The 25771-nt window shown below is 44.8% G+C and overlaps 2 protein-coding genes across 5 annotated transcripts in view; one reads left to right on the top strand and one right to left on the bottom strand.

Moving 5' to 3' along the window:
* Nucleotides 1-1983: 1983 nt before the first annotated feature.
* Nucleotides 1984-20420, bottom strand: Nudt9 (nudix hydrolase 9). Of its 4 annotated transcripts, none has more exons than XM_021163515.3 (8): nt 20150-20420; nt 16204-16443; nt 12649-12744; nt 11452-11538; nt 8954-9065; nt 7366-7512; nt 5600-5684; nt 1984-2394 (listed from the first exon to the last, which is right to left on the bottom strand). In XM_021163515.3, exons 2-8 carry the CDS (start codon nt 16398-16400, stop codon nt 2216-2218), a joined length of 903 nt encoding a protein of 300 aa, XP_021019174.1. In that variant the 5' UTR covers nt 16401-16443; nt 20150-20420; the 3' UTR covers nt 1984-2215. The 4 variants fall into 4 exon arrangements, with proteins under 4 accessions (XP_021019174.1, XP_021019173.1, XP_021019175.1 ...); XM_021163514.3 differs by lacking the exon at nt 20150-20420 and adding an exon at nt 19849-20093; XM_021163516.3 differs by lacking the exon at nt 20150-20420 and adding an exon at nt 19774-19844.
* Nucleotides 20421-20446: 26 nt separating this feature from the next.
* The window catches only part of Hsd17b11 (hydroxysteroid 17-beta dehydrogenase 11), a 61841-nt gene continuing 56516 nt past the window's right edge, over nt 20447-25771 (top strand). The window contains exon 1 of the mRNA XM_021163520.3: nt 20447-20603. The gene's annotated coding sequence lies outside the window, so the exon portion shown is untranslated. The remainder of the gene's footprint in view (nt 20604-25771) is intronic.

Raw genomic sequence — 25771 nt, 5'->3', positions numbered from 1 at the left:
TGAAACTTTGTCAAAAGTTCAAGAGTGCCTGTGTTAGACAAACACTGGCTGTGGCCATTATCCCTAGATTAAGAAATTATGAAACAAAGTGTCTTTGGCCTAAAATTCCGCATAGTTTCAATAGCACAGGCCAATCAGATAGAGCCCTTACACTGTGTACACCATGGCTCATGAAGTCCAGCTTAGGTAACAGAATTTACATCATGACACATAGTCCATATGAGAACCTCCTCGAAGAACAACTCACAGTGGTGTAGAATACAGCAGACAAAAGTAGGCTCTGGGACTGGGGAGGTGGAAACCAAATCTTAGCTCGGTCCCTTGGGGGAGAAGATCTTAAGCTACCATTCCAAACCCAACTGCCTCACCTGTGAAATGCCTGAGGCTGGAGTGGCAATCAATAAAAGTGGCCTAGCTTTCCTAGTGATTCTAAAAAAACGCTTCTAAAAGGTGAAAATGTGATCGAGGACAGGAGGTTGGGGGACAGACCCCCAGCGACCAGACACTCCTGACGGGAAGGTCGGAAGCTAACAGTTTCAATGTTTCCTCTATTTCAGGTGGTGCAGGTGTCCAGGTTACCTGCTCTGTTCTCTGCAGCTTGGAACAATGGTCTTACCATCTTGTAGACTCTATAGAATGTCCTGTGAAACATCCAATACCACAGGCAAATCTATTATCTACAGCCATTCAATCTTAATAAAATTCTCACTAAAACACCTGTGTGGATTCCTGTTCGGTGTTGTAGTGACTGCTCCGTTTCTTGAGAGCTTCCGAAAGCATCTTGGTCTCAGTGCTTGGAAACAGCATCAGGTTCACCCAACCCCTCCTGAGCTGCCAATCCTCACCGAGACCAAGAACCCGTGAAATGCCCTAGTGCCAGGCATTTCTGGACTTTGAAAAATAACCTGTCAAAAAGAGTTCACTTTGAAATCAAACATCTCAAAGCTCCTCCAAAGACATCGTCACACTTGCTCAGCTCAGCTCCGGTTTACCACAAACCGGTCCTATCTAACAACACACACTCCTCCCGCTTTGTGTTACCGTCTAGCTACAGAGTGATCAGTATTGTCAAATTCTGAGAAGACAGAAGCACCGTATCCTTTTCTCTACACCCGAGTCTTCGGAGGTCCCACCACAATCCAGACGGAATAAAGCAAGCGCGAGTGCCCAGTTCAAGCTGACTGGACTTGCCAAGGGCCAGCCCTGGCCAGCATGTGACACCTGGCTCTCGGGGTAACTGTGAACACTGAGTTGACAGTAGTTCATGGCATTATCTCCTTTCCTTTTTCTTTCGAAGGGACCCCACCCACACATTCTCTGCTTCACCCAAGACTTATAATATTACCTACATATCTCTCAAATAACTCCAGTCCTTAGCCTTATCCTCCTATCAAAGACCACCTGAAACCACAAAGGCTCCCTGCTCACGCTTACAGTAAATACAATCGAATGAAATCTCTATAAATTACTAATTTATCTAGGCATAGTTTTAAGTCCTAGATAGTCTAAAAATGAGAATATAAGTTTCTATTCATTTTGATCTCTGACTCCAAGAATAACTGAGACACAGTGATACTCTGCCTATCAATCAATCAATCAATAATCAATCAGTGGGAAAACTGAAATTCCATTGTAAAAATTGGTACCTCGGGCTACGGACAGCTGAGCAGTTAATAGCACTCACTGGCTGTTCTTCCAGGACAGGGGTTTGATTCCCAGCACAGGCTGGAGGCTCACACGCAGGAAGGCTCACAGGTGTCTGCAAATCTAGTTCTAGGGGATCCAGTGCCCTCCTCTGGCCTCTTCAGGCACCGCATGCACATGGAACACTATGAAGCAAACAGTTTAAAGGAATCGACTGCACGGTTAACTGCATGTGAGGGGGACCCCTCCAAGGGAAGTCCAGTTCAGCAGGACATCACTCGCCTCTAAGGGCAGTGGGGAAAGCTAGTGATGAGAACTAGAAACACAAGTCACCAGCAGTTGGGTTTTATATTTATTGCAACTACAATTTTTCAAAGAACATTAATTATTTAAATTTTGTTCAGACATGCTTAAATCTATACAAAATGACAGTCTCTAATCCCTTTGAGAAGAAAGCTGTACATTCAGGGTTCTTCATCGTATCCAGGCGTTTCACCCTGTTGCAAGCATTTCCAGGTGGCCTCTGTGGGGTGTCAGTTCTGTGGCCCTGCCGCTGGCTCACGGGGACGGGCTATAGCCCACGGCTGTCAGCGGTGCGGTCCTCGCTCCAGTGGGCATCTCGTTTCTCTGCCACGAGTTTGATGAACTGAGAGTGACTGGCGTACAACTTGAGCTGGTCGCTGATGTCCACCCACTTCACCTTCCCCGCGTCATCTCCGGCCTCCAGGGTGAGGTTGTCCATTGTCTCCCCTAGTTTCCAAAGACACAGCACCAAAAAAGGGGGAGGGATTGTTTATTCCATTTCTTAATGCAATTCTGGATCATCAAAAGTCTTATTAAAAATAAGATTAAATCATCATTATTAGGTGACCAAGGAATTAAAAACCAGAATATTCCAAAAGGCCTGAACTGTAATGAAATATTAGATGAAAGTACTAAGAAGAAAGCTCTTCTCCTTTAGACCAAGAGAGACATAGATGCCATTTTATTTGAAACCCTTTACAATAAACTCCAGAAGGATTAAATATAAAAAGCCTAAAAGCAAACTTCTAACTCATTTTGTGGTCCAATGCTATGTAGTCGATGCCAAACCACAAACTAAAATATAACATATTTACAACTGTATCTATTTACAGCTGTATCTATTTACAACTGTATCTATTCAGCTGTATCATTACTTATAAATGCCATCATTGCTAGACATGTAAATGGCTACTTCCACAGGTATATTGATGGTGTTTACCCAGTGTTTTAGAAAATAAATTCTCCCACTCACTCAGTAGGTGTGAATGCCTTGTATACCAGACTCTGCTGCAGGCACTGGGTATATGAGGAGTTTACAGGTCTAGGATTCAGCTCAGTGGTCATTACCTGCCTAGGAAACATGAAGTTCTGGGTAGCAATGCCAGTGCCCCAGAGGACCGAGGCAGAGACATCGCTTAGCTCAGAGACAGCCTGGGCTATATAATGAGACTCTGTCTCAAAAAATTATCCAAAAAAGACAGAGAGAAAGCTATTCAAGGCAACACATGTGTGTGCTTTGCCTGTGTAAACATATATGTGTGCTTTATGTGTGAACCTAAACATGTGTATGTACTTTGCATGTATGTATATAAACATACGTGTGTGCTTTATGTGCGTATATAAACATTTAGTATTATATTCTACACTGTTTAATTTTTATTTATTTTTATGTGTATGGGTGTTTTGCCTGCATGTATGTCTGTGTACCACATGTGTGCCAGGTGCTAGAAGAGGGCAATGGGAGTTGAACCTGGGTCCTCAGCACGAGCAGCCAGTGCTCTAACTGCAGGACCATTGCACCTCTCACTCTTAAAAGTGGGCAGGATCAAATTTTTCACCTTTACGAAGCAGGTTAAAGAAACAACAGTGATGTACAATGGAGTGCCACATTCACTAAACACGGAGGTGACTGAGCCTCACATGGTAATCTGGAACTGTAATCCCAGTGTCTGGCAATCAAAGGCAGGACGACTGCCCATGAGTTCATGGCCAGCCTGGGCTATAGAGTGAGCTCAGGACAGCCTGGGCTATGTGTCAAGACTATCTCAAAACAGAAACAAAAAACAAAGAAAGAAAGCAGAATATGTTTTCAAGTGGAAGAAGAGCATGCAGCTCTAGCACCTTTTATCGTCACTGTGCCGCTACCCAGCGTCTGGAAGAAGCTGAGGCGCAATGTTAGTGAGAGGTGGTGGTTTACTCTGTCTTCCCTACATCTATTCTCTAAGTAAGTTTCAATTACTTTACCTGTGTAAAAACCACCACTGCAGTGAGACAACAAAGCCCTCCTTAGGAGATAATGTCTGGCAACAGGCGCTGAGTACCAGGCTGGCACCCCAGTTGTACATCTATCACCTCTACAGCCTACATTATGAGGCTGTTACCTGAGGACAGCCTCCAGCATCCTGTGTTTTATTGGAATCAATAATATCTAGGCTTCCTTTTACTCCTCCAACTACCTGATCGACCACTCAAAACAAAACTGTTCAATATTTAAATACACAGAGTTCAACAGCCACCTCTCTCACAAGAAGAAAGCTGAACTGAAAACAGACAGTTTTCAGATCCAGCAAAGAGCATGGGTCACGGGACACACTGCCACCCCTGGGGCAGAAAATCCCCTCTTACAGCAGGGAGTGGGAACAGCAACCAGTCTGAACATATCGTTTATGGTCCTCATGAACAATTATTTTTCCAAATAATTAATTTGGTCTAATTGAGATTAGACCAAAAGAGGATCATTCCCTTACCAAGGAGACGCCCAAAAGTGTGGGGAGGGTTGATCAGTGAGACGAGGGGACAGGCCCAGCCCCTACAGCTATGGCAAAGAGATAAGTCATCGGAGCACACTCCTCGGCAGAGAAACAGGTACAGGTCTACAACTGCTTGCCTTAATTCCTTTTGTTAGATAAACTATGACCTTAGAATTCATGAGCAAAGAATTTTCTTTTTACAGAGGAAGAAAGAGCAACCACACATCAGATACATAATTCACCTTAATCTCTGGAGGAAAGGTCGTTTGCTTTTAGCCTCACAGATAAATAGTGGGGTGTGCACAGCTAAGCTGTGGAAGCCCCATTCTGAGCTCCACTGCACACATCCTCTAAGGTCCTGTACTAAGGAACAAGCTCAGCATCTTCCTAGAGCTGCTGCAGAGAGAAAGGAGACGGTGCTGGAGTTTCCCAAGGCCAAGGAAAGGCCGAGAGAAAGGGGACCTCCCAGGTCCTGGCTGCCCAGGGAGGACAAGTGATTAGCATAAGATTGGGCAGCTCAGCCAAGGACCAGAAGAACACGGAGTTCTCTGGAAGCTGGCCTTGTTTCATTCCCCTACAAATGGATGCCAAATGCTTAAGACACCACCCAGCCTAGCAAGAAAGGCTTCCTGTGGATCGGGGCTGTGTGAAGATCCCAATCATGCTGAAGACAGGGATTCCCTTCTCTCTGCAGTAACAGACAGTCTCTGCTGATCGAGTCTTAAACCCAGAGATCAGGAAAACAAAGCATGGACTTAACAACACACGCTTACGCTCACGACACACAGGGCAAGCCAGTCCAAGGCCGCGGCACGGCAAGGCAAACGGAAACGCCGTCTCTTACCCCATCACCAAACGGCCCACCCAGAGGCTCACCTGCTTTTGCAAGAATTGCACTAACTGCTAGTTTTACATTGCTTTATTTTAGCCTATAATCCAGCCTTAACGTCACATGCCATCAGTAGATTAAAGACATTCATTTAGTCACTGCTGATCAACTTTACAAGCTTTGTCTCAAGTCCTCTATTAACACCAACCAACGCCTTCGCCTGCAGACCAAGAACCGTAAGCTCAGTAGCTGATTGGTTTCAGAGGCTCTACTCTAGATCTGATGCTGGCCTAGTGGACCTCTTGGCTTCAGCTAGTCCTCCAGTTCCAGTCATATTTGAGTATAGAATTACCTGTTTCATCATGGTAGTTCACGGCTTCCGTCTCCATCCACGCATTGTCAGTGTTCCGAGGGTCGTCAACATACCCCTTATATATCTACTTCCAAGAGGGGAGAGAGAAGAACAGGTGAGGGTGGAAGGCGAGGCTGGAGCTTCCTTCCTTAGCTAAGACTTGTAAATATCCTGCTGCACACACCACACTACTGAACTGGACAGTCTAAAATGGTGAAAAAGTCTGTTATATTACATGTTTTTACCACAAACACACACACACACAAATGCTTATAAAGAAATATACATGGGAGCTGGAGAGATGGTTCAGTGGTTAAGAACACTGACTGCTCTTCCAGAGGTCCTGAGTTCGATTCCCAGCAACCACATGGTGGCTCACAACCAACTGTAATGGAATCCGATGCCCTCGTCTGGTGTGTCTGAAGACAGCTACAGTGTACATCTAAATGTGTGTGTGTGTGTGTGTGTGTGTGTGTGTGTGTGTGTGTGTGTGTGAGAGAGAGAGAGAGAGAGAGAGAGAGAGAGTGAGAGAGAGGAGTCAATATGAGCTATACTTTCTGCAAAGGTTCCATAATATAAGCATGTTTCTATTGTAATAATTTCTGTGATTAAAACTTCATATATTGAGAGGTTTATTGTTCCTGATAAACCTAGATAATATGTAGATAAATCTAAAAATTTAAATTTAAAGCTTATTGATACCAGAAAAAAAATCTAGAACTAGTCATCCTACACAAACATGGTTAAGACACCCTGACAGCAGATATAAAACCAGCAGGGCCCTAGGAGGCTGAGGAATGGACTCAGGAGACCCAGTCCTGGGCTGGAGAGAGCTCAGGCAGTAGGCGAAGGCTGGGCAAGCACAGGGAGATCTGTGCATCTCTCGAGCTACCAGCTGCAAAGTATCAGGAAGTGCCATTGCCTGGCAACCATTGCCTGGACCAGTTTGCCATAGCCTAACGCTGGACCAATTACTGCGGCCCAGTGTATGAGTTGCCTTTCTTGGCTGCTTCTGCTAGAAATGAATGCTTTAAGAAGTGCTTCTCAGAGACGGGAATCAGGCCTAACCAATAAGATCTGTCTCAAAAGGAAAGTAAATGGCACGAGAGGAACAACAGCTAAAGAAGTCTTCTGCCCTCAACCTTACACATGGAAGGACAGACAGACAGGCACACATACGCATATGCACACATGTGAGCACACACGTACATACAAAGACAACCTAGGTTACACAGCAAATACCTAACCAGGCTGAGCTTTGTGTTACATCCCTTAAAAAAACAAACAAACAAACAAACAAAAAAAACCCCACCAAGTTAAGAGATCCCAATTTTGGAAGAAAAACAAAGCAATCCAAATGACAGTCAAAAAGAAAAGAGGCTCTGTCATCTCATCACTGACTGCCACAGGCTTTCTGTGATGTTTTCTTTTACTAACACAGAGTATACAGACAATACAGGCATAGAGACATAAACCTTAAAGGATTAGTGATTTAAAAAAAAAACTGTAAAATAAATCTAATATGCAAAGGGCTTTTCACAGCAAGCTGAATTTTTGTAAACAACAAGATCTGTTTAATAGATTGTCAGTGTGTAAGAAAATAGCCTATTTGTCATGCGAGGTCAGCCCTCAGCTGAGAAAAAGTGGGTGGGGGAGAGTTGAGAGTGATCACACGAGCTAAGGCCAGGCTATAAACCCTTCAGCAAATGTGCTTTGTGAGCAGATCCCAGGGCCCTCCTGGCTGGGCCTGCGGGGGAGCTCCTTACCACGAGATGCTCTTGGCTGAAGAGCGCATGCAGTTTCTCCTCGATCTCCCTCTTCTCGGCACTGGACTTCTGTAATGAGTTCAGGGCTTCTTCACCAAACTCCCTTTTCAGGGTGGCACTGATCTTCTCTCCGGGGTCCACCATCCCCTGCAGACACATTTTTGAGAAGCGGTGAGCTTTGGCTCCTTGTACACATATTTACTGAGTGGGACAATAAACGTGTCTTACTGTATTTGCCCACAATACTCACCCCAGCCCTCTCTGAGAAGCACTTCTTAAAACACTCGTTTCTAGCAGAAGCAGCCAAGAAAGGCAACTCATACAACGGTACGGGCAAGGGTAATTGCTCGAGCATTAGGCTATGGCCAACTGTCCACGCAACAGCACTTCCTGATACTTTCCCAACTCAGACTACAAGGCCTGGAGGCAAGGAAACGGCACAGTGGCTCTTCCCCACCCATCTCGTCCACCTCAGCCACGATGGCATCTTCAGCAGAAAGCACCAGAAATGCCCCTTCTAAGGGCTGCCTCACTGGGTTTATCCAGAATGTGTCTCCCCAGAACCCACATGTTTCTCCACAGAAATAACTCATTCAGTTCCTTCAAAATGTCATTTAAATGTCACTTCCCCTAAATCCTCTTTTACTTTCTGTCCGATTTAGTTTTCTTTTATCGCCTACTGGCACAAGATACTTACTCATGACATTATCTGCCTTTCCCAGTGGAATGTAACAAAAGACAGGGGTGTGTGTTCATGTGGCTGTCATACCTCACCCTCTACAGTATTCACTCACAAACGTACAGAACCGGTCAAGGAGACCAACAGGTCTCAGAACGCAGCAACTACTGCAGCTGCTCCCGTGATCGGAATTTCAAATGGAAATAAATAATAAAATCCATGAAATCATTATCGTGAGAGAGAAGCTGGCTGACTCGGCTCGTGGTAACCAGCCTACACTGGATCTGTCAGCTACTGTCTGTAACTCATCCTGGTCTGACACCACAAAGAAAAACATATTCATGCCCACAGCAGGTTCATGTTCACATCAGACACCTCCTCCTCACAACAGGCATAAACTACAAAACCTACCACACTGAAGACATGTTTTAAAGGTCACTTCAACCATATCAATGGTACAAAATTAGCATGAGCTAAAAGTGATGGGGACGTGGAACTTCAAGAGAAAGTCTATTACAAGTGTCACCTTTTCATTATGCTTACAAATTGTAAGAATACCATAAGTAATACTAAAAATATAAAACTGAGTTTAAAGTAGGGGATTGAAATGGACCTTACATAATGAATGCCAACCTTATATGCCAGATGTTCAAAGGCTATCTCTCTGAGGTAAATATTGCTGTCTTCATTTTAAAGATGAGCGCCTGGAATCACCCAGCGGCAAGTGCACAGGACAGAACTCGAACCTCGATCTAGCCAAACGTTCATGTTCCTTCCAAAGATGCTAGAATTGTCCTGAATTCTAGAAACCGTCTATCATCCTAAGCTTGGTGACAAAGATCAGTCACCTCACACGGGAGCCTCACAGTGACCCGCACCAGCATCCCCAGCAGGGGGCGCCACGCTTACCCCCGGGATTGCCCACTCTCCACAGTCTTTCCTCTTGATGGCAACGAACTGCAAGATGCATTTCCCAGAGACAGGGTGTGTGATCTTATTCCCGCTCTCGTCCCTTTTCCACCTATGGACAGGAACACAGAACAGCAAAGGCTGCGGCTTCCACCCTCGATGACATCAGAATAATGTCTTCTCTCTTACAAAATACACATTTACCTAAAATAGGCCAGTTTAAAAAACTGTTTTTAGTTGACAAATGCTATGTTCACCCCAGTTAAGGAAGTTTAGTTCACACAAGGGTGCTGTATTCTCTGTGAGGAAAATTTAGATTACACTCAGTTCTTACTACTTAAAGCCTGTCAAAGAAAGAAAAAGCTCAAAAGCATAACATAATCTGAAGAAAGCTTTAAAAGGTGTAGCGTGGTATTTTCCACCGAGAATCCCCTTTAGAAACTGAAAGGATCAAAGAGACTTGCCAATGCCTTTATTGGTCACGTCACCCTGTAATATCAGAAAAACAGTAACTCGGTTTCAGCTGAGTGTAGTGATGTCAGTCTCTGTGCTGTCTTAGATTGGGAACCCGGGGGACAGGGGGAAGCTCCATCCTATACTGTCCTATGTCTTGAGTTAAATCCCACGGTTGGGTGGCAATCAGCTCAGAGCACACCTCCTCTGAGCCTTCTGAAGACAAATCCCCCTTCCCTTCCTATCCCACACCCCCAGCTCCCAGGATCTTTCTGAAGGTCATCTAGACAAAGGAAAGGATTTTGTCTTTGCAGCAGGAACTGGGCAAAGAAAGCCCAGGGTCGCCCCTCACTGTGGGGAAGCCTGTGCCAGCACACCGTTTGGGGGGCTCTCCGCAGTTCTTTATCTAACCCACAATTCCTCAGGGCTCTGGAGCAGAGCTAACGACCAGAGGGGTGCATTACAACAAGGAGCTTCAGACTGAAGAGCGCGGGAGACAGAAATAAAAGAAGAGCTGGTGCAATGTTTGTTTCCGAGATACCAGACCCCAGAAATGTCATACAGAAGAATGAAATGTTGGTCCAAGGAACTCGAGGTCCGGCAAGTGAGAGGGAGGATGGAGCTCGAAGCTAAAGATGCAGGGGAATGTTTACACAGCACAGTTCTCAACTCTGTGTCCCTAAGAGAGTCCGAGAGTACTGTTCACACTGTAAGAACTCACTCACTGCCACAGAGGCAGGGTGACTCGGGCAAGCAAAGTGACCTAAAGCCAGGAGAAACACTGCCACCATCAGCACTCGCTGTTTTTCTTTTACCGTTGCCTGCCAGATCCGTAATAAACGCACTGGAAACTGAAGGTACAGCTCCCACAGGGCCCTCTCCCTCTACAGCATTCTCTGCAAAGGGCAGCGACCCTGTGCGAGCAGGGTACCCTATGGCTGCCCCATGTCTCCCTTCAGAAGTAACACTGTTTACAAACAACTTTACTCTTTCAGACGTTTGAAACCAGTGGGTAAGAGTGACCTGTCCCTTCCCGAGAGCCCCTGGAGGTCTTCCCTGTGCCTTTCTACTGAAAGCTCTGGATTCTTTCTAATGGCATCAAGTTCTCTAGCAATCACGCCTTCCCGACTGGCATTACAAGAAAACAGGCTTACTAGAGAACACTAAGCCATGCTATTCCAGCTGACTCACACGCCCTATGTTCAATAAGTCTCTTACATCAGGAGGACGAGCTGAATGGCGGGGCTGGGTCACCTAGACTCGTATAAGTACACGGTGTGACAGGCACACAATGAGAAAATTGCCTAATGACACATTTCTTAGAACTTTGTCTCCAGTGCTGAGCAATGCATGACTGGACTTAGTCAAATTGCATGGTTTTTATTTCAAATTTCAAATTTTCAACCTTGCAAATGAAGCTATAGCTCTTCAATGACTAAAACCTTAATTCTTATACTTTTTATACCTTCTAATATACCTCCTCAGTGCTGAAAAGAAAGAAAAAGACAGATGTTTAATCAATATCTGTTGGGTGCATTCAAAGTTTTGACACTGCAACATGACTTTGTCATTTACAAACCTCATGTTTGAGAAATGGGCTCTCAAGTTACCGCTCCCCGCCCCCGCCCCACCCAACAACATGTCATGTTTAAAGTGAGGGTATCCTGTTATGCTGGGCCACAATCTCTGGGCACATCGTGAAGCTTGTGGGCAGTAGCTGGACATGCCTGGCAGATAACACTTGCTGGACTAACGGACTGCTGATTGCTGATTCTGAGGCTTGGAGTCAGGCCTCAAATTCATAGCAATCCTCCTGTCTCAGTCTCCCATATGTGGGGATTACAAACATAAGCCACAACACCTAGCTACAACCACAGCTTTGTCTGTATCCATCACGGTGATTTCAAAGTCCCATGTCCTTATAGAACAAACATATAGTTCTACACACACACACACACACACACACACACACAAACACAGAGCTGCTGCCTCCATTTTTCTGGTCACTTAGCTCTTTACTACTGAAGCTCTTTCCCGGTCTTTACCTGGTTATAATAGGATCTGCAGCATGATTTGGGCCCCATCTCCCCAGAAGACCCCGGCCAACGAGTCCTGTCCTCCCTGCAGGGTTTCTAGGGTAGAAAAGAATAAAAGACCACCATACAATCAATGGAATGCATTCACCTTTTAAAATCTAGCTTGACACAGCATGCACGTGTATACACATGTGAATGTGTGTGGACAGGTGTGTGTACATGTGTGCAGGCATGAGCCTGATGTTTGACCTGAGGTGTCTTTATCAACAGCTCTCCAGTTAATGACAGAGGGGCAATCTGCCAGTTTAAGGCAGCCTAGCTAGCCAGCTTACCCCCTGGGACACCCTGTCTCTGCTCCTTTCTTGAGTCCTAAGCCAGCATGCCTGCCCGGCTCTCCTGTGAGCTCTGGGTGTCCAAAGTCCTGTCTCTAAGCCTGTATGAGAGCTTTATCCAACAGCCCATCTTCCCAGCCTTCAACTAACTTCTTAATCTAGTTCACAAGGCACTCACGCCCATGTATTTTACTGCTGATAAAACTGAGTGACTTCTTAGATTGTTTTGTACTAAACTCACAAGCATTGTTTTTTTGTTTTTATTTTAAAGTCACCAGGAAAACTGACAATAATTTTTTTTTCAAAATCACAGGACAGGAATGGGAGGTGAAGCAAAGGAGACTTGATGTTAACATTACTGGGCTTTACTTGACTTGTGAATTACGTGTGTGTGTGTGTGCGCACATGTGCGTGTTGGAGACCAACCTATAGGAGTCAATGTCTCCCTTTACCACGTATGTCCCAGGGATCCAATGCAGGCAGTCAGCCTTGTCTCGGGCCTTACTTACCCACTGGGCAATCTTACCCCAACACAAACAAAGTAGTTTTAGTCTTACAAGGCTTAGATGTCTAGATAAATTCTTACTTTCAGCCATTAGTTCATTTAATAAATAACCACTGAAAAGATCATTTTAATCCTTTTTATAATTTATTCAGTTAATGACTTCAACCTACAAGATAAAATTGTGAAGCCATGCCTTTAATTCCTACACTTAACTAGTTGTATGCAGATTGCTAAGTCTTTCCCAGTTTGACTTCAGCGAAAATGTAATCACTTCGCATATATAAATTCTGCACCTCATCTGGCTTTACAGTTATACTCTGAACACCTTCTCTTCCCTTTGAGACTCGGCCCCTTCACCCCAGCACCTACCTGGGTCTTCCGTTTTCAATCTCGTACAGGCCGTTCTGGCTCTTTCTCTCAACATGCCCGTCCTTTTCATTAAATTTGGGAGAGAAGTTGCTTTCACTGCAGTGGGAATGACAAGGCACATAGAGCAATGATAAGATGTCACCCGCAGCTTGAAAATATAACTCACTGCCACTCAGAATAAATGCAGAAGGACTGAGTTCTGATTTACAAATCATCTTAGTTAGTCAAAAAAAAAAAAAAAAAAAAAAAGCTCTAGGGGCAAAAAAAATCTTTCAGCCAAAGCAGAAAAGGATGTAGTGTTATGAGCTGTGGTATGCTTCTTGTAAGGAGGTTGGAAGCCCCTCCGACATGAACAGAAATGTCTGCAATACAGAACTGTCTGTGAGCACACTATGCCAACTGCTGGCTCCCACAAGACTCCACATGCAAGATTTCTCTGAACACTGTGATTCCTCTACTGTTCCAAAGTAACCCTAGTTACTTTAGTTTAATGCATATTGGTTAATACTGTCAAATATTCGTATTCTCAAAATTCACAAGGAGTGAATTTATCCCATCAACTATAAAAGAAATATGATATTTAAAAAGACATAATCCTCTGGAAATGCTGGAGATCCTGGACTGAACCTCAATATTTACTGAGCTGCACCTGCACACTTCAGAAATGAGCACTGACTACACTTAGGTCATGCCTCAACAGAAACACTTTGTAAATAAACAGTGTTAAGAAACTTGCAAATAGGCCAGGCATGGCGCACACCTTTAGTCTCTGTTTGGGAGGCAGAGACAAGGGGATCTCTGAGTTTGAAGACAGCCTGGTCTGCGGAGTGAGTTCCAGGACACCCAGGGATACACAAAGAAACCCTGCCTTGGAAAACAAACAAAAACAAAGCAAACAAACAAACAAAACAAAACCACCTTTGCAAATAGACCCAGAACCCACACAATGCAATAAACTTCTATACAGTTAGCAAAAGCATTCAGAACAGAAGCTGTGAATTTTTATATTGCATTTATACTTTCTGTTTCAAATACATTTTAGGTACTTATCTACCACCCAAGCCAAAAACTCCATGAGAACTAGAAGAAACAAGCGAAGACTAGCTGTAAGTGCTCTTTTGTAACTCTATCTGCCACCTGCACCCATCCCTTCCCCATCCCTCCCTGGTCCCTCACTCTCAGCCTTTCCTCTTCTCTTCACTCCATACCGTCCCCTACATGGACATCTGTTTACATATGGACATCCGGTAGAAGACAGACTGAGCATGAGGGAGACCTGAGGCTCTCCTACAAGTTATACACCGCAGCCGTCACCAGGCAAACAGTGCTGCTCCCTTTGTCTTTTTAATTGACAATCACTGTAAATATTATGGGTACAGAGTGATGATCTGATACACATAAAACTGATTTTAATGTAATGACCACATTAGAGTCATTAGCATCTTCTTACACATTTGCCATTTCTTCACATAGAGAACTTCTGAAATTCTCTTCTCTAGCTCCTTATAGAATATCTAACAAAGTATTGTGAACAACAACACCCACTATGCCATAGACAGCAGAACTTACTCTCCCTTCAGCCTGGACGTGGGGAACTGCTGGCTATCTAGTGGTCCACTTCTGCTTCCTAGCCAGTAGTTAGCACTCTCCTAACATCTACCTCAATATACTGGCTTGCTTGACTTTCGTTGTTAGAGGTGCTGGGGTTGCTGTGTTAACCCCAATGGTGGTCACTCTCAGGAGTCTCATCTACTCACTGAAGAGCCTCTTACTGGCTTAAACTGACCAAACATGCCGGGCTGCTGGCCAAGCTCTAGGATCCCACAGCCCTGCCTCTCCCGTGTTGGGGTTACATGCCAGCCTCCTGGCTTCTTCCATTGGTGCTGGAGCCCAGCTGCTTTCACAGTAAGCACTTTACCTGAGCAACACCCCCAGCCCCCACCCAGCCTAAAACGTCAGACCAATGGACGGTCTGCTTCCCAGATATGAAAATAAAAACAATGTTCATAAGGATGGTATGTAGTACTAGCTCATGGTTAATACATTAGAAAAGAAAACATCACCATTGCATGGTCTCAGTATTGTAGAACCTACAAACCTTGGGGAGACTGAGGGCAGTTTGGAGGTCCCCAGAGACTGAAAATAGAACAGGGGTTGGGGGACTGTGTGGACAGCCCACTCAAGGGTCACTGAGGAACACTTACATAGGGTTAAGGTCCTGGTACTATTGCACACTACAGTGACCTCAGAGCAGCAATGGACTATTGCAAAAGGCTAGAAGAAATTATATGGGATGTATTCAACTTAAAGTAAGGATGTGTAAGGAGAAGGCTATGTTTGTGTAAGCTGATTCAAATGTGCACGTGCATCAAAACATCAATATGTGCAGTCTTATAAACTTAGGCTGAGAACTGACCGTAGGGGTAGACCACTTGGACGCTTAGCAATGCCTGGCAACAAAATAAGTAAACTAAAATAGTTAAAATAAAGAGAGTGAATAAACAACTTTTAAAGATAACTTTTAGATTGAGTTTATTTTATGTTTATGAGTGTTTTGCCTGCATTTATTAAGTGCTCCATGTGGGCATCTGGTGCACATGGAGATCAAAAGTAGGAGTTAGAGCCCCTGAGGCTGGAGTTATGAATGACTGAGCACCGACATGTGAGTGCTGGGAACCAAACCTGGTCCTCCCCAAGAGCGACAAGTCCTCTGAACTACTGAGCTCTCTCTCCAGCTCCTGAGTGCTAGTCTAGAAGGAAATCATTCTACTACGGTGTTATATTTATCGCTACAAGAAACATAAAAGCAGGCAAAGTGGGAATGACATTTCTGAAAAGGCATAAATGAGGTTTTGGTTCTGTGGGAGGGTTAATTCTCAAGATCTGCTGTCCGGCTCAGTGACCACAGTTAGTTCTGAAGACAACACCTGAAGCTTGCTCAAGCCAGAGCTTGAACGTCCCTACTGCAGGAGACATCTATGGGCTAGAGATGGCTATGTTAACTGTTTTACTATGGTAATCATTTCACAATGTATGCATGAATCACATTCCTGAGCTGCACATACATATAATTTTTGTGATTACAGCTCGGCAAAGCTGGAAAGAGAATATAATCATAAAATAGGAAGCAGTCCAGCTCTCGTAGTGACAGAATCAAAGCACAGCCCTCCTCTCTCTTTCCCATCTTTCCATGCTCACAAGCTCATCCTCGGATATGGTCATCTGGAAAAGAATGTGACAAATGTTTCCACAACCTCTAATACCAGCCTACCTCTGCCAGAAACAAGAGGTGCACAACTGTTTACCCAAAAAGAACATGCAAAAAACAGATACCACCAGTTGTTATTACTCCAAAACAAACAGCAGCGATTCCAAATAGATTTGCCCATTAGGGGAAGTCCTCACAAAATTTGGCGAAGAATAAACAAGCGTGGACTGATTCAAGCAAAAGCAGAAACTCACTTGCAACAACACCCAGCATGGATTAATGTGATTTTTTTTTTTCAAATATCAAATGATAACTTAAAAACCCTGGCTTTCCATAAGTCTGCTTACCTGATCTGAGGGTCCGCCCACTGGGGTCCAGCCAGGACGGAGACGGCGGTGTACTCCACTGGGTTGTAGTCCTGCCACTCGACAAGCCAGCCCACCTTCTCATTCGGAACCTGACTTCGCTCGACTTTTGAACCTGGGTAAGGAGAAGTCCGGGCCTTGTTGTGGGAATTCTCTTTGGCACCATTAGAACCAGACATGATGTTGGCGTTAAGGTGGAACCCACAGGATGGAAATGTGTTTCTAAGGAGAGAGAGAAAAAAAAAAGATAAGCATCTTATAGACATTCCAAAAGCATGTGAATTAAGGAACCTAGTTCAAAGATCCAGAAACATTTGTCAATTTCAAAAACCTGTAAAAATCAGAAAATAACACGACAACGACAACTGCATGTGTGTACTGCTCTTCCAGAGGACCCAAGTGTGATTCCCAACACCTAAGCCACACAGCTCACAACCACCTATAACTCCAGCTCCAGGGATCCAAGGCCTCTGACCTCTAAGGCAAGCTCTCAAAACCCTGCTGCTTCATTTGCATGTGCCCTGCATCTACAAGGCAGGCCCGCGGCCCTAAGAGGCTGGGAGCAAGTGTGAGGTAGGACAGATGACTTGTTAAGTAAAGTGAAAGTTACAATCCCTGGACAAGCCACCAGATCAAAGCCAGCCTGGCCTGCTCAGCAAGGCTGCCTCACAAACAAATGAAAGTGGTAGGTTTTCACCATTTTCCTATCTGAGGACAAGCTTGCTTCAGTTGCTCTAGATCTGGAAATCCAAGTTACAAATTCTTTGAAAAATGAAACTCTTCCTCACTCAAACCTGAGTGTATATAACACACGTATTTGTCAAAATTAGCTGGAGAGGCGACACTTCCGCTAGGACAGCTACTTAGGCAATCACTACGGACTAGAGTTCAGAGCCCAGTACCGATGTAAGAAGCCAGGAGTCCCACACACACCTCTGACCCCAAGGATCCAGCCTAGCCAAAAAGACACAAGCCCCAGGTTCAAGGAGAGAATCTTCCCCAAAGGAGTAGGCAGACAGTGAGTAATAAGTCACCAACATCGTCTTCAGGGCACCGCATAGGTGCACAGACACACACAACTGTGCCTGCACACGAGCACGCACACACACCCGCACACATGCATACACACACACACAAAACACCCATAAATATTTTTTAAAAATAAATAGCAAAATATAATCAGACTATACATCTTCCCCACAGAGGAATGCTAATCCACTTACGTCTGCTCTCCATTATGGGACCACACTGGCTACTGGAACAAGAATACTTACTATGTACATAACCAGAGCCTAAATCTTTTTTATTGCATTACAGGACTGTGCAATTAACAGAAAGGAACTAGGAAATTATTAAAATGCATCTTACAAAGCAAAGATCAGTTCCTAAGACTGGCAAGAAAGAAAGAAAGAAAGAAAGAAAGAAAGAAAGAAAGAAAGAAAGAAAGGAAGAAAGAAAAGAAAAGAAAAGAAAAGAAAAGAAAAGAAAAGAAAAGAAAAGAAAAGAAAAGAAAAGAAAAGAAAGCCGGGCGTGGTGGCGCACACCTTTAATCCCAGCACTAGGGAGGCAGAGGCAGGCGGATTTCTGAGTTCGAGGCCAGCCTGGTCTACAAAGTGAGTTCCAGGACAGCCAGGGCTACACAGAGAAACCCTGTCTTGAAAAACCAAAAAAAAAAAAAAAAAAAAGAAAAAGAAAAAGAAAAAAGAAAGAAAAAAGAAAAGAAGGGAGAGGAAAGGAAAGGAATCCAATAGCTGCATGCTGCTATGAACTGAAGAAAATCTTCAATACTATAATTTATAAGAGGTAAGTGTACACCTGCAAGTCACTCTCCTAAGTGCTGGCAATACTTGCCCACTCAACTGACCCACACAAATCCTTGCTTTGGAAATAAGTCTAATATTTCCTGTTGCACCTCTGCTTAATTTTTGGGTCACACATGTTACATGTGAGCACATGAACAAACTTATGTCACTGATAAAACCTGTTGAGAAACAGAAACCTGACTTTCCAGTTTTTACTAATAAAGATCTTTGAAACTACGTAAATCACAAATTCTAACTACAAAACTCCTGTGCCCTGGATTTCCCTCCATTGTTAGTCACAAAATTGTTTTTAATATGTTTTTATTCACTTATTCTTAGAAAATTCTATACATATAGGTGTATCACACTGGAGTTAGGAGTGAATACATACACATAAATATATTTTGATCATATCCACCTCCCAACTCCTCCCAGCTTTCCACCCCATCAGTCATGTTCTCCTACATTTTTATATTTTATTGTTGATTACATGTGTGTGTTCATGCATGGGTCCTGCACAGGGGCGCAGAGCTGACAATGGAGCAGGAGTTTACACCTGACCTGGCAACCAAGAATGAACAGGGATCGTCTTCCATTCCACTAGAGCTCTTAACTGCTGAGCTATCTCTCCAGCCCCCTCTTCTGGCTCCTTCTGTTTCTTTTTAGATAGCCTTTTAAGATAGTCTAATTATTGCTTCCTTCATAGTCATGGGCCACGCCCCTAAAGAACACGGTAGACAAGAAACTCTTGAAGTTACACTTTTGTGTCTCCACAGATGTTTTACAATCAGTGCTAGACCAGCAGGCACTCAACAAACACTTGTTGACCTAGCTTTGGGTTTTTCTTTGGAATAAGCAGTTTCAGTTCTGGATATACTACTTTAAGTGTTCCTTTCCCTGTCGTGCTAAAGAATAATCACCAATGAGCTTTTCGCTGTTCTGGTAACAACCAACAAAAATGCCATTAGTGACTTCCAGAGAGCAGGAAGTTCTCCCCTCAGCAAACCCCACTGAAGAAGGTGTATAAAGGATGTTAACCCACACCAGCAGAGAGAGGACACTCTGATTGAGGGGTTTTAAGCACTGTCAGGAAGGCAGAAAGGGGATGGCACCGTGGGGCCTACAAACCACAGCAGAAGTAATTCTATTTTCAATGAGGTGAAGGAATATGCCACTCCTGTTTGGGAAGCCCACAGAAATTCCAAACTCACGGAGACCAAATTGCCAGGGAACTAACCTCTTTCCTCGTCAGAACCGAAGCTTGGTGAGTTTGCCTCCTGGATAAAAGTCAAGTTCGAGGCGTGGGTGGTATGTGTTTTAAGGAAGACACTGGTGTCAGAGAACTTAACAGAACCAAACTTACAAACTTTCCAAGTCACTAGGAAATAAAGTTGCGGCCACCTCGCCCAGGAGAGAAGGGAAAGAACGAGGTTCCCAGTACTGAGGCACTTGTGCGCACACTTCATCTCCTGTCTACCCAAGAGCCAATAATCAGCGCCTTCCAGCGCACAGAGAACACTGTCTGCTACTCAGATTAACAGTATATATTAACAGTATATATTAACAGTATATTCCATTATATGGACTCGGTATCACCTCTAGCACGGAGCAACACACCATAAATGCTCTTCAAACTCTGGTGACCTATGAATTAGCGTTGGCGCCTTATCTGGATGGGCAAATTAAAAAGTCAGAGATCGAGAAGGGTCCTTGCTATTGGCTTCCCAAAATCCAGTAAAGCCTACATAACCTTTGGAAAAGGAAGGAGGGGATCGCAGGTCCACTCTAGGTCTCGGAACCGCAGTCCGTCCTAGAATCGGGGTACCTGGGTGCAGGGACGGCGCGGCAGCCTGAGGACCGGACAGTCACTGACGCGAGGGCCACCGAGAGCGACACGGTGGCTACCGCCTGTCCCAGGGAGCGGCCGGCCATCGGCGCCTGGCGCGCGGCCCGCGAGGGTTCGGAGGTGGCCGGCCTCGCCCGGAGGCCCGCCGCGAGCCCCGAACCTGCAGCCAGCGGGCACTAGGACCCGGCCGCGCTCCCCCAGCACCGCTGGCCCGCGGCGCCAACAGCCCCACGACGTACCCGACGCGCGACCGCGCTTTACGGCCACGCCGCAAACTAACCTGTGTGCCAGGCCTCTCGGTCTGCGCAGGCGAACTGGAGTGCCGCGGCGCGCGGCGGAACGCGGAGACCCAGAACCCTGAGGCTGAGCGGAAGGAGGGTCAGGGGCGTGATGGGACCGACGCTGCGACCACGTGCTTCCAGGAGAGGAGGGCGGTACGGAGGAGTCACGTGAGCCATGCGAGGTTTGAGAAGACGTAGGATGAGTCAGTGACGAGTCATGAAACACCTTGGTTTGGTTTCCAGAAGCCAAGTAACTTGCTTTTCGAAACTTGCCCGCATACCGGATTCAGAGACCGCCTGTGAACAACAAAATGTGGGTGTCCCGCCGGTCACGTGATCGGGCCAGTCACGTGGCCCCCAACCCTTAAGGAAGGACCCCCCCCCAACCCTGGAACGCAGCCTGGGCTCCCCAGAGCCCCCTTCATGGTGCTGTCGTTGGTGTTGGTGTCTCTGGTAAGCCTCTTGTCCAAAAGGAAAGCTGGCCTCGGTTTCCCACTTTCGAACCCCAAAGCCAAAACGTGTAGACAAGCTGTGAAACTGGCACGCGGTCTGGATAATAACGAACGAAGGACTAAAGTTAGCCAGATTGAAAGTGGTAAAGGTAGGCGTGCATCGCGGCTTGCACTCCAGGTTTCATTCGTTTAATTGTTGATGAGACATATTCTAAGCCTATCATCAACTTTGGGCCCTGCAAAACACACCGTAAGGCGTTGGCTCTTAAAGCCAGGCCAATCAAATTCTAACAGTATCCCGAAATCCACAGCACTCTTGGGATGGGACAGCAAGAAGAAAGGACTCTACAGTAACACTTAAGGGCGTTGCCTTCGAGTCTATACTACACCCCTTAAAATGTCCACTTAGAAAAACTAAAAGTATGGGAAATTTCCTCCCCACCCCTGCCCAAACCTGGTGACAGATAGAGGCAGATTCCTGGAGCAAAGTAAAGATTATATTTTCTTTCTCTGCACTGTGGGGCATAAGCCTACCACCCCACAGTTTCCTGGAGATGTGGTAGACATGTCTTTGAGGTGTGATCGAGCACTCAGGAAGATAAATCACCTTGGGCTCCAGCCCCTTCCAGAGATGGTTGTCTTCAGCTTGCTCCACTGCTCCTGTCATAAGAAACACGTTTGTTTCTACACACACACACACACACACACACACACACACACACACACGAACACCTTAGATCCTTTAGCACCATTCCCCGGCCTTCAAGATCTCTATCCTTTTTTTTTTTTTTTTTTTTTTTTTTTTTTAATGAAACTAGAATCCAGTTCATAATGTAGGCTTTCCTAAGGCAGCAGTAGCCAATAAAATCTTTCCTTGTGACTTTAACTAGTATCCTCAAACAGGCTAGTGGTTTTGGTTTTGTTTTGTTTTGTTTTAAGATTTACTTACTTTTATATGTACAGGGGTTTTGCCTGAGTATCTGTGCACCCCAAGTCTTTAGTGCCTGTATAGTCCAGAAGAGAACTTTAGATTCCTCAGGACTGGAGTTACAGGCGACTGTGCACCACCATATAGGTGCTAGGATTTGAACCCAGGTCCTCTGGAAGAGAAGCAAGCCAGTGCTCTTAACTGCTGAGCTGTCTCTGTAGCCCAGGCATTGTCTTTGGCAGCTCTTTCAGATAGCATTTTTCTTAAAGTATTGTTGATACAAAAAAGCATAGTTCACACTGTAAAGGGTCTTAGTTTCTTCTGGGGCAAAATATGAATTCCTCTGGCCCCGGGAACACAGATTTTGGTTATCCCAAATATCATGTTCCCAGGTGATAACAATTTTATAAAGTTTCAATAGCAATAGAACAAAATCCTAAATTAAGACATTTTAAATACATGAATGGAAACATCAGGTAAGCCTAGGTTACAGCAAATTAGTGAAATCGCTGATAAAGACCTCAGATGTTATCTGCTCTTCTTTGGGATAGAGTCTCTTTATGCATTAAAATGGGATTTATATAGTAGTCACAAGAAAGGCAGTAAATAGTTATTTAGATATTTTGACTCTAGACCTGCAACATTCCAACTCTTCACAGTTATTGATTCCTAATTAATCAGCCCTATAGAATATTAATGTAGTTGTGACATTTTTCTAGGAATATCAGTTCAATGTGCATTTGAAAGCAGACCCTAGTAGCTTATGAATGTAAATTCCAGCTCTCTGGAAGCTGGGGAAGAAGGATCAGAAGATCAAAGCCAGCCTGGCTACATACAAAACTTTGTCTCAAAAATGTTTGTATTTAAAAATAAATACCAAACTGGGCATGGTGGTGCACACCCTTAATTCCAGCACTCCAGAGGCAGAGATAGATATATCTCTCCAAGTCTGAGGCCAGCCTGATCTACATGGAGAGTTCCAGAACAACCAGCACTACATAGAGAGACCCTGTATCACAAAGCGCTGTTCTCTACTAAAGGAAAATAAATGAATGATAAGCAAGTAGTAACATTAGACTAGGGGGAGTGCTCAGTGACTGAGCATGGAGCTTCCTTGCACAAAGCCCTGGAGATGCCTGGTGGCCATCTTAAGAGATCAGAAACTCAAGGTCATCCTTGACCACAAAGCACGATTCAGAGGCTATGCTGCCTCAAGAAAGGAGAAAGGAGAAGGAAGGGCTGGAGGAGAAGGTGGGGAAGGCCTATGAAGGAATAGATAATTTCCTGTGGGGGAAAGTTACTGGTTGAGGAAGAAGTCACTTTCCATTGTAAAAGAAATGTCTGAGGCTTTCCTGAGGCAGTAATGGTTGGCAGAGATGGAATGATATGAAGCTACTAGCCACTGGACAAACTGGGAGAAGAACAGTCCATTTAAGAGGGCTGTAAGTCACCTGCTCTGGGGTAGGAAAGCTTGCCTTCTAAAGAGAGGAGGGTGGACACAGTGAACCATTATAATCAGAGGTTAATCTGTAAAGACACGGAGAGGGAAGCCTGGGTGGACACCAGCAGCTGCTTCCCAGCTGTGGTTCCTGTGGAGAATACCTACAGTAGAAAGTAATCTCTCCTACACTCCCTGCTGCTAAGGGGCCACGTGGCCCTCTGTGGTCAGTGACATTAAGGTGTAAACTGTGTGGATCTTGTGATCTTGTGAGAACTTGCTGTTTCCCTGGTGAGAGAGAGGGTCTGACCTGCTTCACAAGTACTTTCTAAGTCCATGCTTATCCCTGCTGGGAAGGGGTCAGATCACCTAAAAATGGAGTAGCTATCTGACTACCCTGTCAGAAGCTGTGCCAAGTAGGGTATAAGAAGGAAATTGAGAGTTTAATGGGTCCTGGAATATTTGCCTCGGGCCTGGACAACCTGCCAGGAGAACAGAGGAAAACAAATTTCTACTTGGCTAAATCGTGGATTATACACACACACACACACACACACACACACACACGGTCGGGGGTGGGGGGGGGGGAGAAATTCTGACATGAGAGTGAAACATTTAGTGAAGTTTTTCTAGATCCTCATGCTCTAAAAGCCATTAAGACCCCACACCACAGATTTAGCCTTCACAAAATAGAGAAGTGGCTGGGAATGGTAGTGTTGCTTTTAATCCCAGCAGAAGCAGAGGCAGGCAGATCTGTGTTCAAGGCCAGTTAGGGCTAAATAGTGAGATGCAGTCAAGAAAAAAAAAAGTTAAAAATGGATAAACAGAATTTATCATGGTAGGGCTGAGAACCTGGTATTCAGCTTTCCGTGAGCTCAATGAGATACATGAACACATGGGAAGGGTTAGTCTGGCACAGGGTTTCCATGGCAATCAGCTTCCCATGACCTCCATGAAATACATGAACACATGGGAAGGGTTAGTTTGGCACATGGTTTCCCATGGCTGGTTGACCCTGTTGCTCTTGGGCTTGTGCCCAGGCAGCACGCTGTGTGCAGAGTACAATCAAGCTATTCACTTCATGGCTAGGATTTGAGAGAAGAAGGGGCTGGGGACAAGGTTCTAATACCCCTTGAAGGGCAATGGCCAAACCATCCTTCCAACAGGTCTGCCTCCCTGAGGTTCCGCCATCTCTCAGTAGCAATGCAGTCTGGGAACCAGGCTTGAACATGGGCCTCCTGGGGACAGTGACTGTTTTCTTGGTGTATCACTTACTCTCACTTCCCCTCTGAGATCATGTACCAGGTCAGACGCTTCCCTCTCTGCCCTATGACAAGAAGACTTTCCTCTTGCCTACTGTGTTCTTTAGGTTTGCACCCACAGGTTCTGCTTTTTGGTGAGTTCATGGACAATGAAAGAATTTTTTAAACTTTCACTTAACAAAGCTTGGCTTTCAAGATTAATTTTGTGCTAGAGACTTGAAAATCCCACTTGACAGTCAAGCCTTTGTTTCTAACTCATATCTTTCCTCCCTCTGAAACACTGCAACTATTATTTCAATGGACAGAGTGCATCTGGCAATAAGATACGAAAATATTTTAAAAACACATCTAGAATATTTCAAAAAATTACTCCCGTGGTATTTTTCATTTTGATCATGTAATTTGAGCAAACTGTTTAACCTCCCCATGTCTGCTTCTTCACCTGTAAAACGAGGAGCTGTGATGGTCAGCACAGTGGAACAGTGAGAACCAAGCATAACAGGTCATAAAGTGCCTAACGAATAAATACCCTAGGAGCTGGGCTTTTCAGGGATGTACAGTATCATCTCTACAGACAGCCATGCAACTCAAGTGCTACCTCACTCTCTAGGACTTCTGCTGTGGTTTTCCCTGTGGGGACAGGGGGGAGCCAGAAAGGATACAGACTCAGCACCAAGTTGTACGTGAGGTAACTTGTTCAGGTTCATACAAAATACCTAATAGTTTGAAAGGGCTGGGGTGGCCATTTTCCTTTATAGCCATAACAAATTGTTAATTTGAATCAGAAATTTATTAGCTCACAGTTCTAAAAGTCAGAAATCGGTTTCACCATTCCAAATTCAAGATGGCAGCAGGACCTCACTCTCAGGAGGCTCTACAGGAAAATCTATACTTACCTTCTCTACTCTCACCATTCCATTGCTTGTGGTCACATGACTCCAGTCCCTGCTGTTGTGGTCAACTGCCTTCCACCTTTTCCATCCTGGCAATCCAGGATTAAAAGCCCATCTCAGCATCCTTAATCACACCCATGAAAGCCATGACTTCCATATCAGTAAATATTTACAGGGTCCAGGGATTTGTGCCTAGTACATTTGGGGATAGTGTTTCAGCTTACTATGCCATGATTAAAATTTAGATTGAATAACTAGAAGCTTCGATTCCTAACCAAATATGTGTGTGTGTTCACTATTAAACACTTGATTTCTGTAAGTACTGTAGCAGACAGTGTGGATGTAAACTGAGTGAAATCAATCACACTAGTTGATCAGGCTACCCCACAAACCAGTGGGCTAGTGAGGGGATAGACAGTGGTTTAAAAAGAAAATAACAGTCACACAAAGAAACATCAAGGCTCAAGCATGACATATGTTCTGACTAAAGAGTCGCGTTGCTCTGAGGAGGGATAATGAGAGAGCTGTCAGGGCTGGGGAGGTTCACTCTAAGAAGCAACACTTGAGACCTTAAGGAAGGGTAAAGATCACTGGACATAAAGTAGAGAAAATGAAAAACCTTGAACAGTTTGTGCTGCAGAAGACGCA

This window comes from Mus caroli, unplaced genomic scaffold (assembly GCF_978045245.1).
Source record: "Mus caroli unplaced genomic scaffold, Mus_caroli_1 scaffold_4, whole genome shotgun sequence".
Lineage (NCBI taxonomy): Eukaryota > Metazoa > Chordata > Mammalia > Rodentia > Muridae > Mus > Mus caroli.
Note: the sequence above shows the minus strand (reverse complement) of the source record. Positions and strands in the feature narration are given on the sequence as shown.

Coding starts and splice junctions, on each gene's coding strand:
- Nudt9 (XM_021163514.3), bottom strand. CDS start 19,955: ATGGCCGGCCGCTCCCTGGGACAGGCGGTAGCCACCGTGTCGCTCTCG. Junction 16,444..19,848: donor CGCGCCGTCCCTGCACCCAG/GTACCCCGATTC, acceptor CTCTCTCCTTAG/AAACACATTTCCATCCTGTG. Junction 11,539..12,648: donor ATTGAAAACGGAAGACCCAG/GTAGGTGCTGGG, acceptor TTTCTACCCTAG/AAACCCTGCAGGGAGGACAG.